The sequence below is a fragment of the Plecotus auritus genome (genome assembly GCF_963455305.1).
Source record: "Plecotus auritus genome assembly, chromosome: 7".
NCBI lineage: Eukaryota > Metazoa > Chordata > Mammalia > Chiroptera > Vespertilionidae > Plecotus > Plecotus auritus.
The window spans coordinates 55,004,752-55,030,499 of NC_137774.1; the positions used below are offsets into that span (position 1 = coordinate 55,004,752).

The window sequence follows — 25,748 nt, forward strand, 5'->3', positions numbered from 1 at the left end:
AATACTTCCCTCACCTAAACATCTATTACATTTATAATCTATGCCTTATAATTTTTACTTTAACTTTTCTCTGAGAATATTCAATGTATCAATCTTTAAATCTAGGTTTATTTTTTAAACTTTGTGTTATGGAAAATTTTAAACATATCAAAAATAAAGAGAATACTGTAATGAAATTCCACTTACCCTTTATATAACTTCAGTAATTATAAACTAATGACCTATTGTACTTAGTCAATATGTCTACCCACTGCCTTTCCTAGCTTACATTATTACTTTTCTTTTCTTTTTAATTTAATAAATCTTTATTGTTCAGATTATTACAAATGTTCCTCTTTTTTCCCCCATAGCTCCCCTCCACCCGGTTCGCACCCCACCCTCTGCCCTTACACCCCGCCCCCACTGTCCTCATCCATAGGTGTACGATTTTTGTCCAGTCTCTTCCCGCACCCCCACACCCCTTTCCCCCGAGAATTGTCAGTCCACTCCCTTTCTATGCCCCTGATTTTATTATATTCACCAGTTTATTGTGTTCATCAGATTTTTTTTATTCACTTGATTTTTAGATTCACTTGTTGATAGATGTATTTGTTGTTCATTTTTATTTTTACCTTTTTCTTCTTCCTCTTCTTAAAGAATACCTTTCAGCATTTCATATAATACTGGTTTGGTGGTGATGAACTCCTTTAGCTTTTTCTTATCTGTGAAGCTCTTTATCTGCCCTTCAATTCTGAATGATAGCTTTGCTGGGTAGAGTAATCTTGGTTGTAGGTTCTTGCTGTTCATCACTTTGAATATTTCTTGCCACTCCCTTCTGGCCTGCATAGTTTCTGTTGAGAAATCAGCTGACAGTCCTATGGGTGCTCCCTTGTAGGTAACTAACTGTTTTTCTTTTGCTGCTTTTAATATTCTCTCTTTGTCTTTTGCTCTTGGCATTTTAATTATGATGTGTCTTGGTGTGGTCCTCTTTGGATTCCTTTTGTTTGGGATTCTGTGCGCTTCCTGGACTTGTAAGTCTATTTCTTTCACCAAGTGGGGGAAGTTTTTGGTCATTATTTCTTCAAATAGGTTTTCAGTATCTTGCTCTCTCTCTTCTTCTGGCACCCCCATAATTCTGATGTTGGTACGCTTGAAGTTGTCCCAGAGGCTCCTTACACTATCTTCATATTTTTGGATTCTTTTTGCTTTTCCGGTTGACTGTTTTTTGCTTTTTTGTATTTCAAATCTTTGACTTGATTCTTGCGATCCTCTAGTCTGCTGTTAGATCTCTGTATAATATTTTTTATTTCAGTCAGTGTATGCTTAATTTCTAGTTGGTCCTTTTTCATATCCTCGAGGGCATTGCTAAATTTATCGGCCTTTTCTAGAAAATTCTTGAAAAACCTTATAACTATGGTTTTGAACTCTATATCCAGTCGTTTGCTTTCCTCCATTTCTTTCATTTGTGATCTGTTTCTTTGTCTCCGCATTTTGGCTGCTTCCCTGAGTTGATAGAGTGGCTTTGTGTGCTAGGTGTCCTATAGGGCCCAGTGGCTCAGCCTCCCCAGTTACCTGAGGTGGACACTCTTGGTGCACCCCTTTGTGGGCTGTGTGCACAGTCTTGTTGTAGTTAAGCCTTGATTGTTGTTAGTATCACTGGGAGGAATTGACTTCCAGGCCAGTTGGCTGTGAGGATCAGCTGTGTCTACGCTGGGAGAACTTCTGTGCTAGAGACACCCGTATGAGACAAGACTTGCAAACGCCTCTGTGCTCAGCTTGGATGGGGTGGAGTCTCAGGGCGGAGCAGACAGCATTGGTTTCCCATCAGCCCTGCCCTAATAGGCCCCTGGGTCTCAGTGTCCCGTGGTAATCGCTGCAAGCACCTCTTCTTCTTGCGTCTTTTCAACATTCTTGGTCACTGATTGTTTTTGGATTCCTTCTCTTTATTTTTTTATTTTGTTTATTTATTTATTTATTTTTTGTTCCCAAGTTTTTTTCAAGAACTCACGCAAAATTGAGTTCTCCCTCCTCTTTCATCCTGGTTTATCTGGAAGTAACGCAATTCGTAACTCTCTTTGCTGTTAGTAACTGTGAGCAACCAGTAACGTAAATTCTTCTTCAGATATTTTTTGTAAGATATTTCAAATGCCTTTTGGAAAGAGTCACCTCAGATGTTATAGTGATCTTACACTTGCTTTTTTCAATGGTTTTAACCCCTCTACCGAGATTCCCAGCTTTTCCATTTGACTCTCTCCTAAAGAAACTGCTCAAAATTGGCAGTATCCGTGATTTCACCTTCTACAGGATGGGTGCGGTCAAGGGTAAACTTCAGAACCTGCTTTTTTTTTTTTTGTCCCCCTTCACCAGGAGTTTTTGTCATGGGAGCCATGGTGGCTGTGGAGGCAGGAAAAAAAAAAGCTCTTTATTTCTTGTATATCTCTCTAGATTTTAGGTTTTGTTTCCATGTGCTTCATATATACCAAGCTATAGCAGTGTATTTTAAGTTGATGGTCATTAAGCTTGAACACATTCTAAAATTACTACCATTTTTACTTACCCTTTCCGCTTTTATTTTTTTGTCATTATGTTTTACTTTTGTGTGTACCCCATAATTTACTATTGTAACTAGAGGCTCGGTGCATGAAATTCGTGCACAGTGGGGGTGTGTGTGTCCCTCAGCCCAGCCTGTACCCTCTCCAATCTGGGACCCTTCTCACAATCCAGGACTACTGGTTCCCAACTGCTTGCCTGCCTGCCTTCCTGATTGCCCCTAACTGCTTCTGCCTGCCAGCCTGATCACCCCCTAACCACTCCCCTGCCAGCCTGGTTGATGCCTAACTGCTCCCCTGCCAGCCTGATTACCCCTAACTGCCCTCCCCTGCAGGCCTGGTCACCCCTAACTGCCCTCCCCTGCAGGCCTGGTCACCCCTAACTGCCCTCCCCTGCAGGCCTGGTCACCCCTAACTGCCCTCCCCTGCAGGCCTGGTCACCCCCAACTGCTCTCCCCTGAAGGCCTGGGTCCCCCCCAACTGCCTTTCCCTGAAGGCCCAGTCGCCCCCAACTTCCCTCCTCTGCCGGCCTGGTCACCCCAACTGCCCTCCCCTGCAGGCTTGATTGCCCCCAACTGCCCTCCTTTGCAGGCCTGGTCCCTCCCAACTGCCCTCCCCTGCTGGCCTGATCACCCACAACTGCCCTCCCTTGCATACCTGGTCCCTCCCAACTCCCCTCCCCTGCTGGCCATCTTGTGGTGGCCATCTTGTGTCCACATGGGGGCAGCCATCTTGTGTGTTGGAGTGATGGTCAACCTGCATATTACTCTTTTATTAGATAGGATAGAGGCCTGGTGCACGGGTGGGGGCCGGCTGGTTTGCCCTGAAGGGTGTCTGGGATCAGGGTGGGGATTCCCTTAAGGCATGGGGCGGCCTGGGCGAGGGTTGTCTGGTGGTTTGCAGGCCGGCCACACCCCCCAGTGACCCAAGTGGAGGCCCTCGTATCTGGGATTTATTCATCTTCTATAATTGAAACTTTGTAGCCTTAAGCGAAGGCCAGGGCCAGCCAGGGCGGGCGGAAAGCTTGGCTTCCTCCATAGCCGGGGAAACCCAAGCCTCCTGCTCTCTCCAGCTCCATGGCTGCAGCCATTTTTGTTGGGATTTATTTATTTTCTATAATTGAAACTTTGTAGCCTTGAGCGGAGGCCTGGGCTGGCCAGGGTGTGCAGGAAGCTTGGCTTTCTCCATTGCCGGGGAAACCCAAGCCTCCTGCTTGCTCCATGGCCACAGCCATCTTGGTTGGGTTAATTTGCCTACTCGCTCCTGATTGGCTCTGGGCGTGGCTTGTGGTTGTAGTGGAGGTACAGTCAATTTGCATATTACTCTTTTATTAGGTAGGCTTATAGATGATCTTTCTACTCTTGCCTTTTATTTATTTTTATTTTTTAAATTTTATTTTTTTACATTTTAAAAAATTGTTTGAAGTATTAAAAATAGTAGTACATATGTCTCTTTTTTTCCCCCATTGACCTCCCCCCACACTCCCCTTCCCCCTAGTACATGCCTTTACCTGCCCCCCACCCCAGTGTCTTTTATCCATTGGTTATGCTTATATGCATGCGTACAAGTCCTTCGGTTGATCTCTTACAACTCCCCCCCCCCCCACAAAACCTCCTCTGCCTTCCCACTGTAGTTTGACAGTCTGTTCAATGCTTCTTTGCTTCTGTATCTATTTTTCCCCCTTTTCTTTCCTTTAAAAAATCTTGCCTCTGCAGCCTAGAAATAAACATATAATAACAAAAAATGTTTGAGTCCCAATTACAATGTCCAACAGTTCTGAGTCCCCGTTTCAATGTCAAACAGTTACTTATGAGTACATGTCAGCAATAATATCTGGATGGTGGGCACATGGTGGCAATGCAGGTCCAACCCTCTCTGATTTGGTCCTAGGCAACCTGCTGCATCGCACAGCTTCTGACTGCTAGCGTGGCAAGGCGTCGTCAGCGTCTCCCATCTCTGGACTGTTTCTCCTCTTGTCTTCGTGGTTGGAGCAGACCTGTCAATTCCTCTCTGTTGCAGGAATCCACATGGTCTTGGAAGTGTTTTCTGAAAATATAGAAACATATTCTCAACCGAAAGTTAATAAAGGAATCTTTTCTATATAATTGATTTGGGATCCTTTTTATTTTTGCCCAAACGATTTTCCTTTGTCTTATTTAGACACCATGTGTGTTTTTCATAGGTGTCTTGCTGTTAGCATTACAAATGAAAATTAATTTTGTAAAGTAAAAATTTTCTAGATGTAATTTACTTATAGGATATTTTTCCTTACATGATATTACCCTACTATCCCCCCTTTTTTGATGAATGGAGGCTTTTGTAAATTTTATAATGCAGTCTTGATAACTTTAAATTTTAATTTTTTGCACAAAAATATGACTGCTTTAGTTTCATTGCATGTTCAGGAATTTTACCATGAGATGAACTACCAATAGAAATTTTAGTTAACACTTTAGGAACAGCTTTTTGTCCAGTACAATTAAATTTTCTTGAATATTCACTTATTTGAATTAGCCTATTTAAATTAATCTGAAAACTTGATTATTATTTTACTGTCAAATTTAATACTCTACCAACAATCTTAGTTTACCCTGTAAATATTAGTGGGAAGGATTATTTGCATTCTTGAGTAGGTCCTGAGCATTCCTGGTGCTAGGCTGGATTTAGATATAGGGCAGCTGCTGTCAGCCAAGTCTCTGTCTGTTACCTGGGTCCCAATCTGAGCTGGGCCAAGTCACACTGTCTGTCACCTGTGTCCCGATCTGAGCTGGGTGTGGGAAGCAAAGCAGCCATGGGAGCAGGAGACCTCCCTCAGACGGGGCGAGGGTTCAGGCCCCTGCAAGGTTGGGAGGGTGGGGGTCTGTGCCCCACCTCTGATGATCCCCAAGTTCTCTCCTGATGGCCCCTCTGCGACTGTGCCTGTCTTAGGTTGTTCCTTCCCTGAGGAATCTTACCCGTCTCTGGCTAACCAGTCATCCTCCAGGGCCAAGCAGGGTGATGTGAGGTTCAGTTCTGTCTCCTTGGTAGCCTATGCCCCCGTGGCCTCCATGCCCAGCACCTGCCTTGGGATCCCCTGGCCTGCTGGCGGGGCCCCAGAACTTACTTTTGCATTTTAACCTTTGCAGTAGCTTTATAGTTGGTTGACCCACTGCTTTTATTATGTGTTTGCCTTTGTCAATAAGAGTTTTTTCTTTGTGATATTTTCCTATTCATATTTTTTATTATTTTTTCTTTTTAAAGAAGCCTTTTTAACATTTCTTGTAATACTGGTTTGGTGGTGATGAACGCCTTCAGCTTTTTCTTGTCTGAAAAGCTCTTTATCTTTCCTTTGATTCTAAATGATAGCTTTGCTGGGTAGAGTAATCTAGATTATATGCTTTTCATCACTAAATATTTTGTGCCATTTTCTTCTGGCCTGCAAAATTCCTGTTGAGAAATCATCTAACAGTCTTATGAGAGCTCCCTTATAGGTAACTAACTGCTTTTCTCTTGTTGCTTTTAAGATTCTCTCTTTGTCTTTAACCTTTAGCATTTTAATTATGATGTGTCTTGGTGTGGGCCTCTTTGGGTTCATCTTGTTTGGGAACTCTGTGTTTACTGGATTTGTGTATCTTTTCCTTCTTCAGGTTAGTGAAGTTTTTAGTCATTGTTTCTTTAAATAGGTTCTCAGTCCCTTGTTCTCTCTCTTCTCCTTCTGGTAGCCCTAAGATGCAAATGCTATGCTAGATGTTGTCCCAGAGGTTCTTTAAACTATCCTAATTTTTGTTGTTGTTGTTAATCCTCACCCAAGGATTTTTTTTTCCATTGATTTTTAGAGACAGTGGAAAGAAAGGAGGGAGTGGGAAAGAGAGAGAGAGAGGAACATCATTGTAAAAGAGACACATCAATTGGTTGCCTACTGCACATGCCTTGACTGGGTCTGGAGATCAAACCTGCCACCCAGGTACATGCCCTTGACCAGGAATCGAACCTGTGCAGACCAACGCTGTAACCACTTAGCCACACTGGCCAAGACTAAACTATCCTCATTTTTTGAGATTTTTTTTCTTTTTGCTGTTCCAGTTGGGCATTTTCTGCTACCTTGTCTTTCAAATCACTGATTTGATCTTCTACATCATCTGATGTTTCCTCTCTCTCTGTTGAAGTTCTCACTGAGATCACCTATATTTCCCTTAAGCTGAGCATCCTTATAATCAATGTTTTGAACTCTACATCTGGTAGATTGTTTGTCTCCATTATGTTTAGTTCTTTATCTGGAGTTTTGTTCTTTCACTTGGGACATGTTTTTTGTCTCCTCATTTTGGCTGTCTCCCTGTGTTTGTTTCTATGTATGAGGTAGAGCTGCTACATCTCCCAGTCTTGGTAGGGTGGCCTTACGCAGTTGGCGTCCTATGGGGCCAGTGGTGCAGTCTCCCTGTTCACTTGAGCTGGGTGCTCTAGGGGTGTTCCTTGTGTGGGTTGTGTTTGCTCTCCTGTTGTATTTGAGACTAATTGCTGCTGACACATCAGTGGGTGGGATTGATAGTCAGGCTGATGGGCTGTGAGGACTGGTTGTGATTACAGCAGAGAAGTTGCTGTGCAGGGCCCAACCCTACAAAGTGAGACTCGCTTTAGTGGGACTCTGGTCCTTGCCAAGTCCACTCTTTGGGTGTGTTACTTGTGGTGCTAATTGGGTGTGCTTTGTGTGGTCTGTAAGCACAGGTGTTTGGGTCTCTTGTGCAGGCCAATGTCAGCCATTGCCTATATCCAGTCCTGAGATGGTTATGCTGTGACTGAAACCAGCTGGCACTGGTGCTGGGCTTGGGGGCACTTAGCAAGAGGTACAGGGCACACTGAAGCCAGCCCATTCTTGTTTGGGGTTTGGGACCTTTGAGGATTTTAGGAGAGTCCACAGGCTAGGCCCAAGCCAGCCACTTGTATGGCTGAGACTCTGAAAGAAATTCAGGCCAGATGTGTACATTTTGTGGGGTGGGGTCTCAGAATCACCAGGGTGGGGTGCTAGCCAGGTTGATGGAGACTAAACTTTGGTGTCAGGCTGTGTGGGGGTAGAGTTAGCAAAGGAACAGAGGCGCTGCTGGTACTTTAGTCCAGGAGAGAGCTGCCCCTCTGGCCTCTAATGCAGTTCCTCCCCTGGTGCTTTTCAAGCTGCTGCCCCTTCTCTGGAGCTTAGGGCACGTCTATGTGGGAGAGTGAGTCTGTGCTCGGGCTGTTTAAGAGGATACCTGGCTTACGGCAGCCCACAGACCCCCTGGACTGTCTCCCCGCTGATTTGCACAGCCAGTGCTCTGGGCGCTCCTTGGCACTGGTGCTCCGGGCCTCTCACTCCTCAGAAAGGACTCCAAGTCCGAAATATCCCTCTCGATTGTTAATTGCCACATTGTGAGTCTTCACCCTTCCTACCAGTCTTGATGTAACTTCTGTACCTCCTTTGTTAGAGGGGTTCTGTTCAGTTGGCCTTTAGGTGGTTCTGTAATTTAGTTGCAGTTTTGATGTGGTCATGGGAGGAGGAGAGCATAGCATTTACCTACTCTGCCATCTTGACCTGGGGCAGCTTTGTTTTGGGAGAAGCCAGGCTGTTTATTCCAGCAGGCCATAGCATTTGCTAGAGAGGAAAAGACGAGTAGAAAATAGAGTCTTAGATATGAAGTTACTTCTCCAACCTGACTCACAGTTCAGCTGCGGCCCTAAAGTTAACAGCATCCAATTTGTAGATCTTGCCTTTTAATGTATTTGTTAGCTTGCTTGTTTGATAGCTACAGAGGCTTCCTGAGGAGAGTGTAGGCAGGGGTTGCCAAAAATGTACCCTGGTTGGAAAAAGTTTTCTTAATAGTTGGCTGCCTGCTATGCTGTAGGGTCTTGGCATTTGGTTCCTCCCAGAGGGTGGCTGGCCTTGTGTGCAGCACACATGGTGCCCCGCGTTCCACCCCAATTGCTGGGTGCAGCGTAGCGGGGTGCAGGGTAGCTGAGTGCGGCATGGTTGCTGAGTGCGGCATGGTTGCTGAGTAATGAACCTGCATTTCTATTTGCAGCTTCTTAATTAGGAAATCACAGGGACTTTGTTTTCCCGTTAAATCTGAATGACTTCAGGTTGTTAAAATACTACGGTTGTAGCTGGCAGCCTTGTCATGGTGCCCTACCCATACGGTCACACCCTTGCTTTGGCTGAAGTCCTCCTCAGTTGGCATTTAATTTTATGCAAAGACCAGATAAGCAGATAAAATATGGCATAGAGTTGGATGAGCTGACCCATCAGAGGCCTTCCAAAAATTATCATGATTCCTCATGACAGTATATGTTGACAGATTTTTAAAAAATCATAAACTAGTTCTAAAAGTAATACATATTTTTTTTGTAGAAAATTTTGGAAACCCAACAAAACCAAAATGGAATAAACATAATTACTCTCACCACAAAGATGTTTACTGGTGCTGCCACATTGGGATTAGCTTTTCTGCTTTTCTTTTTTGCACAGGTCTACACTTTCTAATAGAAAACTATGTGTGCTATTTTTCTCTTGACTTTTTTCCACTTAATGGTGATGAACACTTGCCCACCATCGCATTCCCCCCTAAACCCAGTAGTGAATGTGTCTGCAGAACACAAGCAAACCTTATTCCAGGCAGCAGGTCGCCTGGGGGTGACACTGTCATCTCAGGCAAGGCAGCATGGCTTCAGTCAGGTTGGAGCCAATATTTTACATTCTTGAAATGTTGTCCGAGGTGGCAGATTGTCATATTGTGAAGGACGGCTTTGATTTGTTAAACAGGCCAGTTATTTTCCACTACCCAGTGTTGTATGCTGGGCAAGGCCAAACTTGAGATGTGGCTATAGCAAATGAGATTAGGTTTTTCTGGGTGACTTGCAGCGGGAGGAAAGAAGATGAGAGTGAATATTGATTGCACAACTATGACGGCTCCACTAGGCTGAACACTTAAAAGCCAGAGCTAATCTCTGCATGAGCACAGTAAGTGTGGAGGTGGTCCTCAAACCTTGGGGGCAGGGGGCATCACAATCTTCTGAGGAGCTTAGTAAAAATGCCCACGAGGCCTGAATGAACGGGTACAGGAGGAGAGGGTCAAGGGGACACGAAGTTTATCTGTAATTGTTGTAGACGCTGCTCATTTCCTATTTAATGCCTGTGCCTCATTCCTCTTGGATTTTGTTTGGCGTGGCTATGTGCCCAGCTAAAAAATTCTCTTATGCAGTCTCTCTTGCAGCTAGGAATAACCATAGGACACAGTTCTGGCCTATGAGATAGAGGCATTATCACCTAGGGCAGGGGTGAGCAAACTTTTTGACTCGAGGGCCACAATGGGTTCTTAAACTGGACCGGAGGGCCGGAACAAAAGCATGGATGGAGTGTTTGTGTGAACTAATATAAATTTAAAGTAAAGGAGCGGAGGGGAGAACAAGAGAACCCGATAGAACAGCCGGATCCGGCCCGCAGGCCGTAGTTTGCCCACGGCTGACCTAGGGAGAGCACCCCTTTATAAATAGAATAATAAAACCCTTTGGCCCTTTTCCCTTTGCCTGCCTATTTCACAGATCCTGCCTGCTGGAGCAGCTGCCTTACAGTTAGAGGGGAGGCGGTCACAGGCCAGTGATGGCAGAGCAAAAAGGATACCAAGGTCCTTGGTCCTTCATGCAATCCTTGAGTGGCTGCTCGAGCTCCAAACTTCCTGCTTCTAGATTTCTTCTTGTTCATGAGAAAAATACCACCCCCCAACCCCACCAGTTTAAGTGACTGTTAGTTTTTCTAAATTGCTTATAGCTGAGTGCATTCATAACTGACAAGGTAATGTTTTAATAGTTTACAAGGGGGAAATATTTTTGCATGTTTTATAATTAAAAATGAAAAACAATTTAAATCCCCACAGATTTCTGTGCCCCACAACAGACTCCCTGAAATAATCTTTGGGGATGAGACTCATGTCTCCCTGTATTTTTTTTTTTTGTCTGTAATAATGGCCAGTTTTATTCCTCTGGCTAAGAGATCCAGAGGTGATTTGAGGTTTACATTTTAATATTTATTTTAAGAGTTTAGTTTGCCTTTCTAAGCTGATTGTAAATTATTTCATTCTTATTAAAAAATTTTAATGGTCTGTGACACAGATTCATTAAAAAATACATATAAGCAAAAAGAAAACTCACACCACACAGAAATAAGCAGTTAATTTTTTGATATATGTATGTATGTATACACACATGCACGCACACACAATTTGGGATTTTTAATGTACATATGTGAGCTGACACTAAATATGCTTTGCAACTTTACAATATGAAATGAACATATTTTCATGCATTTGTGTGAAGCTTCCCAATTGAAAAATAGACCTGGAGAATAGGTCAAAATACAAAATCCAGTAAGATGCTGGTTAACAAGGAAACTATCTAAAACAAAATTCTACCAGATGATTAAAAGTAAAACCAAGGTAAAAGATACATCAGAATATGCTAATAGAAAGCAGGGGCCAGATTTTACTATCAGATAAAAAAAAAAAAAAAAGAATTCAAGGCCTAAAGCACACAGGATAAGGTCGTCTGTGTGAATGTCTTTGCTTCCAATGCATCATCACAAACTTGTTTCTTACTCTTCTTATTTCTTCCCTAAGCCTTTCCATTTCATTTACTTCATTTACTCCTCTTAGCATTTCTTCAGGGTCCAAATGCCTAATGGGAGTGTCCTCTTTAAATGCCTGGACAGGTTGAGTCAGCCCGCTTCCAAGGTTTCCTTCTGCTTCCTGGCTTACACCTTTTTCGGAAGGCAGAGGATTTCCTTCTGCCTCCCTTGGCACATCTTCTGAAGTGTGGTCTTCCTCGGCCTTTGGCATGTTCTGTGGTTTTCCTTCATTTTCTTCACAAGACTTTTGCATGTTGAGTATTTTTCTATTATTTCCTTTTTGAATAAATTAATCCTGGGACCTGCTGGTCCAGACTCTGGCCTCTCTTCCCCCTTCCATGCCTCTCCCTCCCTGTATTTTTAACAAACTCTCCAAATGAGAGTCATTTCTATATGCATTAGTAATATATCTCCATTGTATATATGAGAACAATGAGGCCCAAGGAGGTTAAACAACTTTACCAATATTTTGAAGTGAGATTTGCATCCAGTACTGTCTGGTTCCAAAGTGTGCTCCTTGACTTCCTCCCTTTGGGAGGGCTGGCTTTCTCCCACAACACAGCCACACACTTCTGAAGGGAACTCCAAAATAGAAGATTCAAAGCTCTTTTGTTTTAACCCTCTCCCAAGGAGTGAGGGTATCTTTTTCCATTGATTTTTAGAGAGAGTGGAAGGGAGGGGTAAAGGGGAGAGAGAGAGAAACATGGATGTGAGAGAGAGAGAGACATCGATTAGTTGCCTCCTGCTCACAGCCCGACCGGGGCTCAGGATTGAACCTGCAACCAAGGTATGTGCCCTTCACCAACCCGCAAACCTTCAGTCTGTGGGCCAACACTCTAACCACTGAGCAACTGGCTAGTGCTCAAAACTATTCCTGACTGGGTTTTTCACTGCTGTCCAGGACAGCATCACCACAATGCTGTATCCCTAGGAAGTGAAGAGATGTATGGTTTCTGGCATATTTGTTAAAAAGTTGCCTCATAAGTTATTGGTTTTGCCTTCTGCTTTTGAAACAAAAATTCCTTGAGATTAGTTTTTTCCATAGACTTTCTAGGGTTAAGTCACTTAAGAATTACTAGAACATCTCACTCCTAAAAGGTAATTTGGTTGTTTCATGAGTGGGAAAGACATATACTGGTAGTTCATAAGTGCTAGAGTAGTTAGAGCCCACAGTAGTCATGTTATACCAAATGAGCCGTCAGGGGCTGATGGATGGCATCTGGAGTTCATCAAGGCACTGGTCGCAATGTGCATTCGGAACAATTAAATACACACCGGCTCGCCTGGAATAGGCTCTTTAGGTAAGATAGCACCTCAGATTGTAGTGATGTGATTTGCTGGGTATTTGGAGAGCTGTATGATAAGAATGATTTTTCTGATGGGGAAGAGGATCTTTACTATGTGAGACAGGAGGTCAGTGTACTTGAGACCCTCAGGGGCCGGCAGCGTTGTGTGGATCAAGTATGGCCTGGGATTTAGGAGCTTTGTGTTCCAGACCTGGGTGTGGCATAAAGCCATTGCATGTCAGGATCTCTTACATGTAATTCCAAATAGCCTTTCAGACACCACTCTGTTATTGACGTGCCCTAAGTATCAAGCATTCCTGGAGATACTTTACTATGTTGCCTTCAAGGAGCTTCTTTTCAGGTGGGTGAGAGAAAACAGATATCCAAGTCTCTACAATAGCACCTATTACCACCCCTACTTCTGAAAGCTGTTATATGCCAGGTCCTGTGCCGGGCCTTTATAAATGTCCATTTAATTCTTACAAAAGCTTTGTGATTCCTGTGCTATAGATGTAGAAGCTGAAGCTCAGAGAAATTTAATTATTTGCCTGGGGTCACATAGCCAATAAACAACAGAATCGAATTAGAGGTCAGGTCAGCTGACTCCAGATATCCTGTGCCTCTGCATGATTTTGCCTCGGGGGTGCTCTGCCCTGGTGTGGTGGAGGAGCATGGGAAGTGCTGGGAGGAGACCCCTTTTGACTGGGAGAATTGGGCAATCTTTGTAGAAGAGGCAGGATTTAAAGAGTTTAGGGTAGAAAACCAAGATGGTGGTGTAGGTAAACATTGGTACTTGCTGCCTCCCACAACCACATCAAAATTACAGCTAAAGTACAGAACAATCATCATTCAGAACTGTCTGAAAGCTGGCTCAATAGAAATCCTACAACTAGAGAAGAAGAAAGCACTTTAAGACTGATAGGAGAGGCAGAGGCACGGAACTGGCTAGTCCAACTCCCATGTGTGCCATTTTTTTTTTAAATCAGGAAGGATATCTTGGCTGCAGAGGTCCCCTGTGAGGAGCAAGGGGTCCAAGCCCCACACCAGACCCCCAGTCCAGGGTTCCAGAACTAGGAAGAGAAGTTCCCATAACTTGAGGCTGTAAAAACCAGCAGGGATTGTTGCTGAGTGACATGAAGGCTGCTGGAGACCCAGGTGTTCCTCTAAAAGGGCCAGTGCATGAACTTACTTGGACTTGATCCCTCTGAACTCCAGTGCCAAGCAGCTTTGGGACATATAGAGAGGAACTGGATTATCTGGCATTAGGGCAGGAACTTGGAGGCAACTTTCTCCGAGACAGGGATGCTTGCAGGGGTAATTGTTCTTGTATTGGGATTTCCCCCATGGCATGGCTGACTGGCAGTCATATCTGACTCTCCATCAGCCTGGCTCACACTGTTTGCTTCACCCTAATCCCGTGGTCGGCAAACTGTGGCTCGCGAGCCACATGCGGCTCTTTGGCCCCTTGAGTGTGGCTCTTCCACAAAATACCACGGCCTGGGCGAGTCTATTTTGAAGAAGTGGTGTTAGAAGAAGTTTAAGTTTAAAAAATTTGGCTCTCAAAAGAAATTTCAATTGTTGTACTGTTGATATTTGGCTCTGTTGACTAATGAGTTTGCCGACCACTGCCCTAATCTAATGAGTCCCTGAGGCCCCACCCTGTCTAATTTGCAGCCCCACCCAAGCTGTTTGCAGCAGCTTTTCCATATGAACGACCTGTCCTGGCTCAGGCTTCAGACTTTCCTAAAATCTTTCAAAGTAGCAGCTGACATCAGCATGTTCCGAACCTATTGATAAAAGGCCCAAGACCCGGCACTAGCACCAGCCTGCATTGCTTCACAGCTGGGCCTCTCCTGGGCACCCCCAAGCCCAGTACAAGTAGCAGCCCTCTGCAGATATCGCTGTAGCTCCTGCCAGGTGGCCCCAGGCAGTGGCTGACATTGTACTACCCGCTAGGCTCCAGAGCCAGTGCACCCAGTGGATAGTTTCATACCATACAACTCTACACATCCACAAGCAACACATTCAAGGGGTGAGCACCAAAGCCCCACTGAAGCAAGTCCTGCTCCATAAGGGTGTCTCCTGCACTGCAGCTCTTCCACTGTAGTCATAGCTGGTCCTCACATCCAATTGGCCTGGAGGTCAATTCCTCCCAGTGACACCAACAGTCATCAAGGCTCAACTACAAGACTGTGCACACAGCCCACACAGGGGCACACCTAGAGTGCCCAGCTCAGGTGACTGGGGAGACTGAGCCACTGGGCCCTACAGAACACCTACTGCACTCTACCAATTCCAGGAGACATAGCAGCTCTACCTAATACATAGAAACAAACACAGGGAAGCAGCCAAAATGTGGAGACAAAGAAACATATCACAAATGAAAAAAATGGAAGCAAGCAATGAAAAAAATGGAAGCAAGCAAACTACTGGATACATAATTCAAAACCATGGTTACTCAAGGATCTTCATGAGAGCTTTAAGGAACTTAGTGAGACTTTTGAGGATCTTATTGATAATTTCAAAGACATAAAAAAGGACCAGTCAGAAATTAAGTATACACTAACTGAAATAAAGAATAATTTACAGGGATTCAACAGTAGAGTAGAGGATTCCAAGAAGCAAATCAATGATTTGGAATGTGAGGAAGCAAAAAACACCCAACTGGAAGAGCAAAATGAATAAAAAAATATAATATGAAGATAATGTAAGGAGCCTCTGTGACAACTTCAAGCATACCAACATTAACATTATGGACGTGCCAGAAGGAGAAGAGAGAGAAGATAATGAAAACCTCTTTGAAGAAATAATGACAGAAAACTTCCCCTACCTGGTGAAAGAAATAGTCTTAAAAGTCCAGGAAGGGCAGAGAGTTCCAAACAAGAGTAACCCAAAGAGGCCCACACCAAGACACATCATACTTAAAATGCCAAGGGTTAAAGACAAAGAGAGAATCTTAAAAGCAGCAAGAGAAAAGCAGTTAGTTACCTAAGGGAGTGCCCATATGACTGTCAGCTGATTTCTCAATAGAAACTTTGTAGGCCAGAAGGAAGTGGCAAGAAATATTCAAAGTGATGAATAGCAAGGACCTACAACCAAGTTTACTCTACCCAGCAAAGCTCTCATTTAGATTGAAGGTCAGATAAAGAGCTTCCCAGACAAGACAATGCTAAAGGAGATCATCACCACCAAACCTGTATTACATGAAATGTTGAAGGGTATTCTTTAAGAAGAGGAAGGCATGGAAAAAGATAAAAAATATGAACAATAAAATGGCAATAAATACATATATTTTAACAGTTGAATCTAAAAACAAAAATGAACCAGGAATATTAATGAACAAAATAACCTGGTTGAATAAAATAGAATCAGAGGTATAGAAACATGGAACAAAGTGAGGAATCTCAGAGGGAAGGGGGCTGGGAAGGTGGGAAGAGATTAACCAAAGACTTTGTATGCATATATGCATTACCTATAGACACAGACAATAGGGTGGTGAAGGTCTGAGGCGGGGCCGGAACCAGGTAGAGGCGGGCAATGGGTGGGGAAGAAAGAAGGAACATCTGTTATACTCTCAACAATCCTATCTAATAGAGATGGAATATGCAAATTGACCATCACCCCATAACAAAGATGACTGTGCCCACAGTAGAGGCAGGGATTCCATAACACAAGATGGCTTTGCCCACAGCGGAGGCAGGGATCCCGTAATGAGCCTTAATGAGCAATCAGCAGAGACCTGAGGCTGCACCCCCTGCCTGGTGGGGCTTGATGGGGTCCTCAGGCTGCACTCCCCGCCCTGGTGCCAGGCCAGAGGACCTGAGGCCACACCCACTGCCACTTGGGGCTTGATGGGGAACCTCAGGCTGCACCCCCTGCCCCCGAGGCTTTATGGGGGAACCTCAGGTCACGCCCTCTGGCCCAGGCCGGGGGACCTCAGGCCGTGCCCCCCACCTGGTGGAGCTTGACGGGGGTGGGGCTGGCCAGGTCTGTAGCCCAATGTGGGTGCGGCTGGCTGGGTCTGAGTCTCACGTGATTTCGAGGCACATGTGGGTGGGTGGGGACTTGACTCTGGCTCCTGTGGCACGCCCCCGACTCTGACAGGAGGAAGATTTTCATATACATTTTACTAATTTTCTTTTATCTCTGACACTTCTATTATAGAGAAAGGGCAAATAGCAATATTAAAATATTTCCTCTAATTCCCTTTTAATGTGCATGAATTTCATGTACTGGGTCACTAGTAAAGATAAAAATAAATAAATAAATACATGCAAAAAGCCCCAAAGCGTTTAGGGTGATTAAAGCTAAGGTGCTCTGCCCTGGGGTGGGGAAGTGTGCTGGGAAGAGACCTCTTTTGACTGGGAGAACTGAGGAATCTTTGTAGAAGAGGCAGGATTTAAAGTTTAGAGTGATTAATGCTAAGTTTGAGAAAGCTGGGATATTTTCTGGGAATAAGGAATCTGGTTTGATTAAAATGTATATTTTCTTGTGGGGATGGGGAGAGACAGGAAAAAGGAAATGAAGCTGGGAAAGTTACTGATACAAATTGTGAAGTGTTCTCAATGCTGGGCTAAGTTATAGGAAGAACATTTTGTATTTTGTAAACTGGTATGAAGATGTTATATATTATGCTGTTCATTATTCCTTAATATGAGAATGACTGCAATAAACTCATCTGAACACTTAGGGTCAAGAAAAAAATTCTTCTTCTAGTGTAATGTCTTTTATTCTGCTATTAATCAAAAAGTGAGGACTGTGGAACTCATTGTCTTTCCCTTTTTGCTGAGGCTGCCAGGAAGCACAGGCTGATGTAATGTCTAGTTGTACTGTCTTATCTTCCTCGTTCTTCATAAAATAATTTCACCTTTTATTTCATGTGGTTTCTAGTCTTCCTTTTATTTTATTTGCCTTGGATACAAATTATTTAAAACTTTCATAAATTCCTTTGGGAAGTAGGTAGGGTATATTTTAAGTATGCTTTAATGCTTGGCAAGAAGAAACTTAGATGGACTCTCTTGCACTATCATAGGGAGAGACAGAAAGGGACTGGAACAGGCCAGTGATGTGATCAAAGCTTTCTTGAATATTGATGAACTGCTTGCAAGAGGCTGCGGGAGGAGCATTTTATCTCTTGGAGAAAGGATAGAATTAGTCACTGGGAACCCCTGAGTTGCAGTATACCTGGAGGGGCCTGCCAGGTGTGTCTGCCATGAGGCTCTCCACAGCCCTTCTGGCCCTGCAAGTTTGAAGTCCTGCCCACCTTTCCCTTCATTCTCACAGTGTCTCTGATTTGGTCATTCTCTAGGACCACCCGTTTTGGACTCTTACCAAGAGAATGGACTACAGTTTGTGTGTCGGTAATTCTCTATACCGCTTTTCCTGGAGCATTTAAGGAAACCCTCAGGAAAATGGGTCTGTGTGATGAGTAGTGTGAGCATCCCAGACCAAAAGAAGAGGCTGTCTCATGGTCTGGTGGCCTGAGGTCGTCAGGCTTGGTGTCTCACTTCTGAAGATCAGAGTGGCATGACTTAACTAGAGTGCTCTTGGCTCCCCTGCGTGCTGAGCATGGGCTCTGTGTCTGCTGGTGTCTTCATGAAGGCACAGGGCCCTCCCCAGAGAGCTGCTGCACAGCACTTTATGGAGGCAGCTCACACATCGCAGCCAGCTTGTGCTGTGATAATTTATGTTGTGTTTAGCTTTTTAAAGTGTTCTTATTTTTTTTTTAAGTGTCCTTATTAACAGTGCAGTTAAAGCACCTGAAATGCTCTAGGGCAAGAGTGGTATCTGACTGGGGTCAGGGGTTCATGAAGAACCTATTGAAAGTGTGCGCACAATTGTGTGTGTGCACTTTCCTGGAAGGGACTTACTAGACACCCTGAAAAAAAGACTTTCTATGGCTTTTTTTCTGGACATTCTTGAATATCCATATTAAACCACGTCCCCCAAAGCCTGCTGCTCAAAGCAGCTCTAAGCAGAAGGAACGCAGCACGGGAGGAGAGCGGCAAGGCTGTGCAGCCACTGCAGAAGCCTTTCTACTTAAGTGCAGTCTCCAGTCTGGGCGGGGGGGCAATTCTTGCCTCCAGCGTGGAGCTGCTGAGTGGCCGAGGCTCTTAAACTTCCATACTGTGCTCTTGCTCTTTCTTGCCCTTCACCTCTGTGCTAGCCACTGAAAGCAGCCACTCAGCATTCCCCTTTCTTTTTTTAAAATATATTTTTATTTATTTCAGAGAGGAAGGAAGAGGGAGAGCGAGATAGAAACATCCATGATGAGAGAGAATCATGGATCGACTGCCTCCTGCAAGTCCCCCACTGGGGATCGAGCCCACAACCTGGACATGTGCCCTTGTCCTGAATCGAACCTGAGACCTTTCAGTTCGCAGGCCAATGCCCTATCCATTGAGACAAACCAGCTAGGGCTAGCATTCCCCTTTCAAGTGGCAGAGGAAAGGCCCATTCTCCAAGCTGCCCTTGGGGAATGCCTTCATACTTGGTATTAGGAACCATAGCCATGAGACTTAGGACCAACTTGTAAAACAAAATGAGATTTTCTCTGTGGTCTGGACTGGGAGTCATTTGATTGTGTTTTGCCTTGCTTGCTTTTTTTCCAAGGCCATGGTCACAGAAGCACTTGATGAATCAGAAATAGAAGCATGTTCCCTGGTAATCACTGATGAATGTCTTTCCTGAACGGCTTCTGAGAGCACAATTAATTCAGCTGGTGTGTGCTTGCACACATGGGGTGGGCACGGCCTCGCTGCAAAGAGGCAGTGAAGCTGAAGGATGTGGCCTCCTGTGTTCTCTTTGACCCTTGCATTATGTGAGTACGCATTTTTACCTTGTGATTGGTAAGCACATATTTCATGCTGCTTGTTTCTTCACTTAACATTCCTGTACCGATTTCCACCTAGCAACTTGGCCTAAGTATTTATCATTTTTAAAAGGCACGTAGCATCCCCCCCCACCCCCCCGCCCCCTATTGATGTGCCCTTGTTGCTTGGACATCTCTCATTTGTTGGGAGCAACAGAGTTTTTCTCAACTAGGCATCTTTGTAGAATCAGCTCTCTCCCTCCTCCTGAATTAGTTCCTTAGGAATATATTGCTGGGTCAAAGTTATGAATGGTTTAATGCCTACGGATTTTTTTTTTATTATGGGAAATTTCAAACATATACAAAAAAGATAAAGACTATTATGGTGAATTCTCATGTATTTATGAGCAAGTTTCAACAATTATCAACTCAGGTTGTTTTAATTAGTCTATGACCCCACACACTTCTATCCTGGATTATCCTATATAATAAAAGGCTAACATGCAAATAGACCGAATGGTGGAACAACCGGTCGCTATGACATGCACTGACCACCAGGGGGCGCGCGTGGGACATGGCGGGTGTTGGCAGCAGGCAGCAGAGCGTGGAACATGGTGGGTGTTGGCCTCAGCGTGATGTTGGAGCAGGTGAGCGGAGGTGCCAGACCAAGGTGGGGCGCCGGTCGCTGTCATCGGGGTGAGCCTCTGGTGATTACTGAAAATTCTTTGCTTCCGTGCTCTGCATTCCCTCCCAGTGCTCGCACCTGCTGCTGGTGCCTGGTGCCAGTCCTGATCGCTCAGCCCTATCAGCGGGTGCGAGTGGCAGCTGCCAGCCCTGATCGCCCCTGAGGAGCGATCAAGGCAGCAGCCATGGCTCGCACCTCTGATGGCGCCGGCCCCAATCACTCTGCACTGTCAGTGTATGGGAGCGGCGGCAGCAGGAGCAGGGCTGCCAGCAGGCAGGGGACCGGGGGCCACGGCAGGAGGGGCCTGGCAGGGGTGTGGAGGATGGGCTGAGACCCGCTCCTGTACCCACTGCAGCCTTGCGGCCCACAGTGCCTTTCAAGGTGCACGAATTCGTGTACTGGGCCCCTAGTTTTCCAATAAACCCCAGATATCATGTAATTTTATCTATAACTACTCATGTGTGTGTTTTTAAAGGATGTCAACTGGTGGTCCTTGGTGCCAGTTCAGTTTGGGGTGGGGTGAAGGGGGAAACTTTATTCAGTGCAAAACAGCTCCACTGTGATATAGCAAGTGGGCTGTGAGGCAGCCCTGGGGGCCATCCCCTGCCAGCTAGACAGTTCCACTTTGCTCTGCTCCTCAATGGTTTGCTCTCCTCCTTGCCAGTTTGCTTTGTGCTTCACAGTTGGCTCCACTGTGCTTGGTCAGCTCTGTTCTGTGTCAGTCCACTCTGCTCTGGCAAGACATCTTCAGTGTTTCAGTTCTCGGAGGGGAAACACAGTCTTTGGTGGGAAGGGAAAGTGTGCTCCCTTAGCCAGAGGGGAGCTGGCTTATATGAACCAAAGTCCCTATGCCTGGTCCCTGATTGTTCTATCCTCATACAGATGAGGACTCCAAAGCTTTGCAGTTTGATTGGTTCAAAAGGCATTCTCCTGATTGGTCAGAAAAGAGCTGCTCTGGTTGGTTGGAGCTGCACAGCTCTGATTGGAAGAGGAAAGCTCAGTCCTATTGGTTGAAATAGGAGTCCAGGAACTCCTTTTAAGGCTGGCTCAGATGGCAGGAACACAGGCAGGCAGGAGTTCAGTGCAGAGGCAGGCAGTTCAGAGCAGGCCTCTCCCTGAAGTGCAGTTTGCATGAGAGGCCCCTGTGAAGAAATGGCTGCTAAGCTCTGTTTCTTAAAAAAATTGAGCCCAGTTAGCCACCAGGAGTCCTTCTGAGTAGGTGTCCTTTTCTGGGTTTACAAGGATAAGGAATCTTTTTAAAAATATAATCATAGTTTCATTATCATATCTAAAAATATTAACTGTCATTCTTAATATGACAACATAGTCATCTAATGGAAAGTTTAAGATTTCCCAGTGTTTGCCCTAGCTGGTTTGGCTCAGTGGATAGAGCATCGGCCTGCAGACTGAAGGGTCCTGCATTCAATTTCATTCAAGGGCACATGCCCAAGTTGCGGGCTTGATGCCCAGCAGGGGTTGTGCAGGAGGCAGCCAATCGATGATTCTCACTTATCTTTGATGTTTCTATCTTTCTCTCCCTCTCTTTTTCTCTCTGAAATCAATAAAAATATATTTTTTAAAAATTTCCCAATGTTTTCTGTGGCCACTCTCAGGAGGCTGGTTGTTTGCACCAGCAATTCTCTAGGGAGGGTTTCACTTGACGCATCATCCCTAGGTTAGGAATTCTTAACTGCAAAGGGTGCTATCTATATGTCCTGGCCTCAGAGAGGGCGCCTTTGGGGCCTCTGCTACTTGCCCCCTGTGGTTTGTGCTGCATGGGATGGTGAATACTTTCCACCCATTACTCAGATTTCCTCTGGTAAACCTGGCTGTGTCACTGTATCCACACTAGAGGCCTGGTGCACAGATTCTTGCACTGGTGGGGTGTCCCTCAGTCTGGCCTGTGCCCTCTCGCAATCTGGGACCCCTCAGGGGATGTCGGACTGCCGGTTTTGGCCCAATCCCCGCAGGCCAGGCTGAGGTACTCCACCGGTGCACGAATCTGTGCACTGGGCCTCTAGTATGCATATAAGATCTTTGGTTAATCTCTTCCTGTCCTCCCCCATCCCCGCTTCCCTCTGAGATTTATCAGTCTGTTCCATGTTTCCATGCCTGTGTATTGAGCATCTGCCCCCTGGTGGTCAGTGTGTGTCATAACAAACGGTTGAACAGTCACTTAGACTTTTATATATATAGATAGATACTGGCTGAACTTGGTGCAATCTGTAGAAAACATCAGGCTCCTCCCTCCAGACTCCACCCCATTGAAGAATGAAATATGATGCTGTTTCTTTGGTGCTGAAGAAGCTAGATAGATACTATGTTTCTTTTTCTGCAATAAAAATTCCAGGATGCTAGAAAAATGCCTATTCCCACTGGATTTTGATCATCTTATTTGCATGTTTCCCTTGGCAAGCTTTGTTTGCTATCATTCAAGGTGACCCAGCTAGAACTACTGTTTAAAGTCACATTATCATGAATAAGTTATATAACCTGTGTGTGATATGGCTATGAGTTCTGAGTATTGTATAAATAGGAATACATGCTTGTGTTGGGTCTCTTCTTCCTATTTAAATACGGTTGAATTTAAATGTAATCTCCCTGTTTGTTCTCGCTGTTGATATTCCTGATTTTTCTGTTGGGATAGGAGCAGTTTCCCAGGTGATTCAGAACCTGTTGTATCCATCTTGGGAATGCAAATCACATGTGTATATTATGTCTGCATCTCCCCCTGTGCCAGCCCAGACTGGCTTTCAGTTTGGTCCTCCTTGACTAACTTGGGTACCTCCCAGGTGGTGAAAAAACAAAGCATGGGTAACCCACTCAAGGACAAGAGGGATTAGGGAGGCCTTGTTAGGATGAAAATGCCTTTTCAAAGATATTGGGATTAGAGGGCTTTTTTCCCTAAAGAAAACAGTCTTTATAGTCAAAAAGGTTTACTTATGTTCAGGATAGCCTTATGCCCTGTGCCTATTTTGGATGGAAGAATTAAATAACTGGGTTTTGGTGTTGGTTATGAGTTTGCCATTTTAGTATTAGTCTTTTGTGATACAAAATATCCCCTTTCTGTCTTTATAGAACAATAATAACAGAAAAATTTTTTTGAAGATTTGTCTGTAAACCAGATTCTTCAACACATTGATTATATTCACTTTTTTTTTACAGGCATTATCCATATGTGTCCTTTTAAAATTATTTTATTATTATTTCTTTTTTTTCATATATTTTATTGATTTCTTACAGAGAGGAAGGGAGAGGGATGGAGAGTTAGAAACATCGATGAGAGAGAAACATCGATCAGCTGCCTCCTGCACACTCCCTACTGGGGATGTGCATGTGCCTGCAACCAAGGTACATTCCCTTGACTGGAATCAAACCTGGGACCCTTCAGACCGCAGGCCGACGCTCTGTCCACTGAGCCAGACCAGTTAGGGCTTATTATTATTTCTTAATCCTCACCTGAGGGCATGCTTAGAGAGAGGAAGGGAGGGAGGGAGGGAGGGAGGGGGGTGTGAAGGGAGAGAGAAACATTTATGTGAGAAATGGATCAGTTGCCTTCTGTACATGCCCCGATTGGGGATCGGACCCACAACCTTTTGTTGCACAGGATGATGCTCAACCAACTGAGCCACTCCAGCCTGGCTGCATCCTTTTTTAAGAACAATTTTGTATCTTGTTTTCTTTACACCATTACAAAATGTTTCTAATATGTTTGGGAAGTTTTAAGAATTTTAATTTATACTATATTGAACATGTGTGTGGCTTTCCCTCATTTTTTAGCAGCTTTATTGAGATACTAGAGGCCCAGTGCACGAAATTCATGCACGGGGGTGGAGGTGTCCCTCAGCCCAGCCTGCACCCTCTCCAATCTGGGATCCCTCTCACAATCCAGGACTGCTGGCTCCCAACTGCTCTCCTGCCTGCCTTCCTGATTGCCCCTAACTGCTTCTGCCTGCCAGCCTGATCTCCCCTAACCACTCCACTGTCAGCCTGATCAATGCCTAACTGCTCCCCTGCCAGCCCGATTGCCCCTAACTGCCCTCCCCTGCAGGCCCAGTTCCCCCCAATTGCCCTCCCCTGCAGGCCTGGGTCCCCACCAACTGCCCTCCTCTGCCGGCCTGGTCCCCCCCAACTGCCCTTCCCTGCTGGCCATCTTGTGGTGGCCATCTTGTGTCCACATGGGGGCGGCCATCTTGTATCCACATGGGGGCGGCCATCTTGTGTGTTGGAGTGATGGTCAATTTGCATATTACCTCTTTATTATATAGGATAATTCACATACTATGCAATTCACCCAATTAAAGTGTATTTTAGTGATTTTCAGTATATTCACAGAATTGTGCAACCATCACCACAATCAATATTAGAACATTTTTATCTTCTTATACCCATTAGCAACCACTTCCCATTTCTCCTGACCCCAGGCAGCCACTAATCAACTTTGTGCTATAGATTTGCCTATTCTGGACATTTGCTGTAAGTGGAATCATACAACCCATGGTCTTTTTCTCCCACTTAAAATATTGTAAAATTAAAAAAAATATTGTGATAAAATATAACAAAATTTACAATTTTAGCCATTTTAAGTGTATAGTTCAATGGCATTAAGTATATTCAAATGTTGTGCAGCCACCACCATTATCCACCTCCAGAACCTTCTCATCTCCCCTAACTGAAACTCCACACCCATTCAACTAACTCCCACCCTCTCCCAGCCCCCAGCAACACCTGTCTGCTTACTGTCACTATGAATTTGACTATTCTATATATCTAATGTAAGTACAATCATCAAGTATTTGTCCTTTTGTGTTTGGCTTTTTTCACTTGACATAATGTTTTCTTTCTTTTTAAAAAAATGTTTTTATTGGTTTTAGAGAGAGAAGAAGGAAAAGGGAGAGAGAGATAGAAACATCAGATCTGCTGCTGCTTGCACGCACACACACACTGGGATTAAGCCCAAAACCTGGGCATGTGCCCTGACCAGGAATGTTACCAGGGAGTCGACACTCAACCACTGAGCAACACTGGCCAGGCAACATAATGTTTTCAAAGTTCATCCATATTGTAACACACACCAGATTGTAACACACACCAGAATTTCATTCTTTTTTTATTGCCAAATACTATTCCATTGTGTGGATATGTCATATTTTCTTATTCATCAGTTGATGGAAATTTGGGTTGTTTAATCATTTGTGCCTGGATTATATTTAGTTCTAACTTTACTCTATCAGGTGTTTTATCCAAGTACAACAAGAGATATTAACAACAGAGCAAGCCCCACCTTGCTTAGGTAGAATGTTTTCAAGAGCACTTTTATTGTCAAATATTGGTATGGTGGTCATTGTAATACCTGTACAAGGAACAGTATTCTTCTAAATCTGGGACCTTTATTGGGACTGACATCACCAGGCATTAAACATCTAAGCGTTACTACCTTTAAATTTAGTTGCACATGGATTTTGTATCTTAGAGTGTCAGAGTCTTCTCCATCACCTCTCTGAAGATGAAACATCTTTGTAGAAACATTTTTGTAAAAGCATCAGTAGAACAATAATTGTCCGTAAATGATAAAAGGGTTAAAAACAGTTAGAGTTCATATACATGCATCTTAAGATCCCCCCTCTGTGAACCTTCTGCAATGTATATACACCTTTTGCAGTATGCACAGCCTTTCTGTAACTTATATCTTTACATTTTGGTGCTATCTTTTCTCTCCTTATTTTGAAACCATCATTTTATTTTGACACAATTATATTCCTTTTTCATTCTTTACTAATAAAGCACATGTCCTTTATATCCTTTTTTTTAAATA

At 44.4% G+C, this 25,748-nt stretch overlaps 2 protein-coding genes across 6 annotated transcripts in view; one reads left to right on the plus strand and one right to left on the minus strand.

The window, feature by feature from the left end:
• The window catches only part of TOM1L2 (target of myb1 like 2 membrane trafficking protein), a 146,674-nt gene that overhangs the window by 33,681 nt on the left and 87,245 nt on the right, over positions 1–25,748 (plus strand). The window lies entirely within an intron of this gene.
• Positions 11,042–11,404, minus strand: LOC308253545 (transcription elongation factor A protein-like 8; the record flags this gene model as incomplete). Its single annotated transcript, XM_080679129.1, has 1 exon — positions 11,042–11,404. The coding sequence occupies one exon, from the start codon at positions 11,402–11,404 to the stop codon at positions 11,042–11,044; it is 363 nt and encodes a 120-aa protein (XP_080535255.1).